Genomic DNA, 6,722 nt, shown 5'->3' with positions numbered 1-6,722 from the left:
TTTTTTTTTTTTAAAAAAAGGGGGGGGATTTTCCCGGGAAATTTTTTTTTAAGGAAAACCACACCCCGGGGGTTTTTTTTTTTCAAAAAAAAAAAAAAAGTAAAAAAAATTTTTAAAAAAAAAAAGGTTTTTTAAAAATTTAAAAAAAAAAAAAAAAAAAAAAAAAACCCAATTTCCAAAAATTATATATAAAATTTTTTTAATTTTTTTTTTTTTTTTCTTTATTTCTTTTATATAATTATGGATTTTATCATTATTATTATAAATTTTTGTAAACAACATCACAAAAAAAAAAAAAAAAAAAAAAACTCTTAAAAAAATAAAAACAAAATAAATACTGAGTTTCAGTGGACGTTATACTTCCATACATATATGAACAAATTAAAATAAACCCTTTCTAGGTTTTGAAATAAAACTTTTTAATTTTATAATTTTGAAAACCAATCAAAAAAAAAAAAATTATTTTATTTTTATAACGAAATTGAAATTTTTTTTTTTATTATTTTTATTATTATTATAATTATTAAACTGAAAATGATACTAAAGAGCCAAAAAGGAAATGTTGAATAATTGGTACTTTTGATAAAACATCAGCATAAAATTTCTTCATCATACCCATGTTAATTTTATCCCAAGAAGCAGCGCCACTGATATTGAATAGGTCTCTAGAGTGTTCATGGAAAGGTCCTTTTTTAACGGTATTGATATATTTTATACAGGCTAAATACATATATTTTGGGTAATATTGGTCAACTATTTTTTCAATTGTAATGGATGCTGGTTTAATACCAAAGGGATTATTGATTAGTTGAGCAGCACCCCAAATGAATGGGATGAATTGATAGTCATCTAAACTCCAAACACCATGTGTACCAGCTGGTTCTAAACCATATACACGTTGAAGTTTACGAACTAATTCTAAATAGCATGGAAATACTTTAAGGGCGATATCAATTTCATCTTCTGATTTTAAATATCCTATTCTACGCAAACAGAATGTCCATACGACAAAATGTAATTCGTGACCTGTACCATAATCTAAACGAGTTTGATTACCCATTGCATCCATAAGATAGGGTGATAATTCTTGAATTGATTCTTTATATTTTTCAGATTCTTCACCAAACATTTCTAAATGAACTCTTTCAATATTTTCTGTCATCTTTTGATACCATGTACGATATGCTTTATTACCATATCTCATTGGTTGTGCTAAAGGTGGTATACTATCAATCCACAAACTCATTTCATTTAAAAGATTAATAATCTTTTTGATTTCCTTTATATATTTTAATATTTATCATTAATTATTAATATTATTATTATTTTAATTTTTAATTTTAATGCATACATTTGAAATATGGTGTTTCAATATCATTTGGTTTTGATTTAATTTGATCGCTGATGGTTTGAATATATTTTAATAAATTATTGCATGCTTCTGAAACTAAAAATTTTCTAATATCATCTTCACATGTTACTACTTTAACTGGTTTTACAAATTTATGTTGCTCTATATCTTTAATTTCAACAAGTTGTTGACGTTGTTGCTCTGTTGCCATTATTACTTTAGATTATGTGGTATATAAAAATAAAAATTAAAAATTATTACACAAAAAAAAATTTAATAAAAAAAAAAAATAAAAAAAATAAAAAAAAATATTTTTTTAAATAATTTGTTAAATAAAAAACTATAAATTAGGTTTTGGGAAAAAAAAAAAGCTTTTATGATTTTTTATTAATAAACTGATTAATAGAAATAAAACTTTGATTATAATTAATCAATTAAATTAATTTTTGGATCATCATTGTCAGTATTATTCTGTTGTTGTTGTTGTGGTTGTTGTTGTGGGATAATATATAAATTATTGTTGTTGCTGCTACCATCATAGTTATTATTCATATTAATAATATTTGTTTGAGAACTTGATTGATTTTCAATTAGTGATAGCTTAATTTCTCTTTTAAAAATTGATTTAATATATACAATACTGATACCATTGGAAATATTTGCAGAGTTATAATTTGAAATAAAAACTTCCATTTGACTGTCAATCTAAAAATAAATAAATAAATAAATAAATAAATAAATAAATAAATAATTAATTATTATTTTACAATAATATTATAATTGTGTTTAATAGTTGGGTTTAATTACTCTAAATAAGAATGAGGATATTATAACGAATAAAACAACGTCCAATAAAAATCCAATTGGTAAAAAGAAAAAGAATGATACAAAAAATATGATAATAATAATTATTGAGTTTCTTTTTAATTTTTCTTGATCTGGTTTGCAAATTGAATTTAGATTTTGAATAAGTTGTATGTAGTTGGATTGGTTCATAGTATTACTAAATTTATTTGCAATATCAATTGGATAGCTTTCATCAAAACCATGAAGAAAGTCAAGATAACCTGGATTCTTTTTAATATAAAAGTCTTGGAATCTATTAATGTTATAGACATAGTGTTGCTGTTGTTGGTAATGAATTGGTGTGGCATTTATATAGTTAGCATTATTATTATTATTATTAATATTATTATTATTATTATTATTATTATTCTGCTGTTGTATTGATTCTGGATCAGATTCTATTGGGATTTGTTGGTATGGTTGATTGCCCATTTTTTAAATATTATTAACTTAATAATAGGTTTTTATAAAATAAAAGTAAAACTATATTGGAAAAAGGTTTATATTTTATAACCACGTATAAAAAAAAAATTAATTTTTATAAAAAAAAAAAAAAAAAAAAAATAATTTAAATTTATAAAAAAAATTTTAATTTATCATTTTTTTAAGTAGTTTATAAAATAAAGATAATTTATTAATTTAAATAAAATAAATAGATAAAATAAATAAATAAAGATTAAATATAAAATATTTTTAAATAAATAGTTTTATTTAATAATTAAAAATAAAAATTTTATAACTATATTTTTTTTTTAAAAAAAAAAATAAAATAAAATAAAATTTATAAAGAATTCGATTGTTAGTTCATAATTATAATAACATTCATTCGAAACTATTAATATTTTAATTAAAAAAACCAATATTAACCCCCCCATTTTTAAAAATTAATCATAAAATATAAAAATAAATTTATAATGTTCCTATATATAACCCATCCACAAAATATAAAATTCCTTAATCCAAAATAATTATTAAAAAAAAGTAATTTCTTATAAATATTCAATTAAAAAAAAAAAAGGAGCCCATAATATTATAAAATAACTATCTTAAATATTTTATTTTTAAAGCCAATAATTTTAATTTTTATAAAAAAAAAAAAAATATAGATCTGAAAATAATTAGGTAATTTAAAAAAAAAATATTAATTATTTGAAAATGGAATTTTTAGTTTAAACCAAAAAAAAAAACTATAAATAACTTAATGAAATGTTAGTTTCATTAAATTAATTAAAAAAAAATATAAAAAATGACAATAATAAGTAGGTAATTCTCTTATTAATTTATATATAAAAATAAAATTTAACTAATAATATTATTTTTCATTCCTTTAGGAAGTATTTCAAGTTTAAATATTACAAATAGTAACAATTCAAATTTCAGTTCAACAAATAATAATAAAAAAAATAGTCATAATAGAGTTGGCAGTATGGACAGTTTTTTAAATCAAGAAAATGAAAATCAAGAAAATAATAATATAAGCGAATACGAAAGACCAAGTCCCACTTATGTTTCATTAGCATCTGGTTTAAGTTGTACAATGTTATAAAACCTTATTATATATAAATTCATGTAAATAAAATTCTATTTATTTTCCATTTTATTTTATTAAACAGGATAGTTTTTTTTTTCTTTATTTATTTATGAAACAATTCTATTACATTTTGGAAAAGGATTATTTTTTATATTTTTTTTTTAAAGTAAAGATAATTATAAGCAAATGCTTTAAATTAATAAAGTTTTTAAAATATTCTAAACTTTTGTTATTTGGTAATGATTTGATGCTGCTGAAGTATGCTCTTGCTATTCTTCTTTTGAATTTTCTATATTCTTCATTGATGTTGCTAATTGTTTGTGGTTGTTAAGCGTGTTTTTGGATCTTTAATATTTTTTTTTTTTTAAAAATGAAGATAATTAAAAGCAAATTCTTTAAATTAATCAGTAAAATTTTATTTAATGTTTTTTTATAAAGTTTTTAAAGAAAATATTCTAAACTGTTGATATTTGGTAAAGATTTGATGTTGATGAAGTATGCTCTTGCTATTCTTCTTTTGAATTTTCTTTTTTTTTTTTTTTTTTTTTTTAAAAGTGAAGATAATTAAAAGCAAATGCTTTAAATTAATCAGTAAAACGAATTTTCTATATTCTTCATTGATGTTGCTAATTGTTTGTGGTTGTTTAGCTTGTCTTTCCTTGATGTTGATATAGCTATAGCCTGTAAGTTGAAGACATTGTGGGAAACAACTTGTATCAATTGAAATTACCCCCTAAGATTAAATCACAGGGAAGATTTTTCATAAAAAAGGCCCCAGCGGGGATCGAACCCACGACCTCTTCCTTACTAGGGAAGCGCAATACCACTATGCTATGCGGCCATTTTTCTTGAAATTGATAAAAAGTTTTTTGTTTGGGGTTTTTTAATATTGAATTACAACAATTTTAGACCCAGATAACTCAGTTTTATCCTTTTTTACCGAAATCATCTAAAATTCATACGTGGGGGAAATAATAATCAAGTTTCTATAGCACAGCATAGTAAATAAAATACCATTCCCCAAGGCTATGTCCAATAACCTCTATTTTCCTAATAGAATGTTTGATTATAATAACTATATTAATTGTATAAAAAATTAGTTTTTTTTTTTAAAATAATATATATCTGTTATTTATACTTATAATGAAATTAAAAAGATTATAAATATTGATCTTAATAAAATATAGAAAAAAAAAATTTATTTATAAAAATGACTTTATTTTTAATTTACCATTTAAAAAGTGTTTATAATTAAATGGTTTTGATTGATGTTAAATTTGTAATGATATGTTTAAATTTTAAAATATTATTCTGATTATTGTGTTATAATTTTTATATGCATGTTTTTTAAAAAGTAATTATTTGATATATATTTATTTCTACTGTTTCTAAGCGGGTAAAACTGCAGATGGCTCAGAACTCTTTGATAAAATTGGTGATTGTGATGGTTTTTCATCTACTATCATACAAGGTGGGGCTGTAGATGGTGATGATGTTGTGGATTGAGATTTCATTTCTTCTGGTTTCTTGGCACCATGGAGGGCTTCTTCTTCCTCATCTTGAACTCTTTGAGTTTTTCTTGATGTTACAAAACTAATAGTTGAAAATAATATTTGAACTAATGAAACTGCGTCAGTAATTGCTAAACGAATAATTTTAATTTTTGCAAATCCTTCTAAAGCAATAATTAGAGCTGTTAAACCAGCTAAAATAATAAATGAAATTACACCTAAAATAACCATTAATTTCCACCAAGTACTCTATTTTTAAAATTAAATTTTATTAGTAATTTTAATTTTTCAAAACATTTTAATATTTTGAATACCCACCATCGAATATACAAAGCAACATAAAAACCCTCTTCTTTGTTCAGAACAAGTAGATCCAACCATCATTAAATATGTTCTTGAAATAATTTCGAAACCAACACCTATTAAATAAATTGCATGTAATGCTATAACCGCATTAAACCAAACTTTTCCTGCTATTGATTTAGTTCCCAATCCTTGTAATTCTAAAGGTTTATTATAGATAATCATACCAAGACTACCTGCCAACATTAATACTATGGTACCTAACCATAAAATAATTCTAAAAATATAATTAGTATTTTCCAAAAAAAATATTTTTTGTACTATAAACTTACTTTGTTTTTCCTATAGCACCCATTTTATATAATATTTAGATTTGACTTCAAGTTTATAATATTTTATCTTTTTTTTTTAAAATTGTTTTCCCTAAATTCTATAAAAAATTGTAATAATACTAGAATATTAATATATGTGGTATTTTAATAAAAAGTATGATTGATTTAAAAAACAAAAATAAAAAAAAAAAAAAAAATTTTAAAATATTTGTATAATAAAAAAAATATAACAAAAATAAAAAGGTGATAATGGGTTTTGTTTAATATAGGTAGTAAAAATAAATAAATAACAAATAAGAACAATTTGTATATGTATGTGTTTAGTTATAAAAATAATTACATAATTAAAATTAATATAATAAAAATAAAATATTAATTTAAAACTGTGTTAACCTTCTCATATAGGTTTAAAACTTTATGAAAAAATAATTGAATTTTTTTAAAATTAATTGAAATAATTATAAAGTAAAAATAATAAAAAAAAAAAAAAGAAAAAAACATTTATATTATTAGTGTGTTTAAATATTTATTTTTATAATTTGTGGTTAAAATATTAATGTGGGTGTTTATATGAGTGTTAGTGTGGTGTGTGTATGTACTTTTTAATGATAGTAATGTTTCTTTATATATATATTTGTATGTGTGTGTTTGTGTGGTAAGATTGTTATTTATATATAATTTCATGACCCTCTCGATTTATTTTATTAATAAAAAATGATGTGGTGGTTTATATATAATTTTATCTCTATATTTATAAGTTATTTACTTCTATATGGGGGGTGGGTGAAAAATTTAATAACAATAACCAAAAAATTTTAAAAATTATTAAATACTATTTGTTATTTTAA

At 20.9% G+C, this 6,722-nt stretch overlaps 3 protein-coding genes across 3 annotated transcripts; all 3 read right to left on the bottom strand.

Moving 5' to 3' along the window:
* Positions 1 to 523: 523 nt before the first annotated feature.
* On the bottom strand, positions 524 to 1,562 carry DICPUDRAFT_90956 (uncharacterized protein; the record flags this gene model as incomplete). The annotated part of the gene is made up of 2 exons (XM_003295055.1): positions 524 to 1,212; positions 1,352 to 1,562. The coding sequence occupies 2 exons, from the start codon at positions 1,560 to 1,562 to the stop codon at positions 524 to 526; spliced, it is 900 nt and encodes a 299-aa protein (XP_003295103.1).
* Positions 1,563 to 1,707: 145 nt separating this feature from the next.
* On the bottom strand, positions 1,708 to 2,629 carry DICPUDRAFT_100150 (uncharacterized protein; the record flags this gene model as incomplete). The annotated part of the gene is made up of 2 exons (XM_003295054.1): positions 1,708 to 2,056; positions 2,159 to 2,629. The coding sequence occupies 2 exons, from the start codon at positions 2,627 to 2,629 to the stop codon at positions 1,778 to 1,780; spliced, it is 750 nt and encodes a 249-aa protein (XP_003295102.1). The 3' UTR covers positions 1,708 to 1,777.
* A 2,299-nt stretch (positions 2,630 to 4,928) lies between these two features.
* DICPUDRAFT_51887 (uncharacterized protein) lies at positions 4,929 to 6,268 on the bottom strand. Its single transcript, XM_003295053.1, has 4 exons — positions 6,252 to 6,268; positions 5,875 to 6,006; positions 5,558 to 5,819; positions 4,929 to 5,488 (listed from the first exon to the last, which is right to left on the bottom strand). The coding sequence occupies exons 2-4, from the start codon at positions 5,895 to 5,897 to the stop codon at positions 5,117 to 5,119; spliced, it is 657 nt and encodes a 218-aa protein (XP_003295101.1). The 5' UTR covers positions 5,898 to 6,006; positions 6,252 to 6,268; the 3' UTR covers positions 4,929 to 5,116.
* Positions 6,269 to 6,722: the final 454 nt, after the last annotated feature.

Source organism: Dictyostelium purpureum (genome assembly GCF_000190715.1).
Source record: "Dictyostelium purpureum unplaced genomic scaffold DICPUscaffold_728, whole genome shotgun sequence".
Classification (NCBI taxonomy): Eukaryota; Evosea; class Eumycetozoa; order Dictyosteliales; family Dictyosteliaceae; genus Dictyostelium; species Dictyostelium purpureum.
This window is presented reverse-complemented; position numbering and strand designations above follow the sequence as displayed.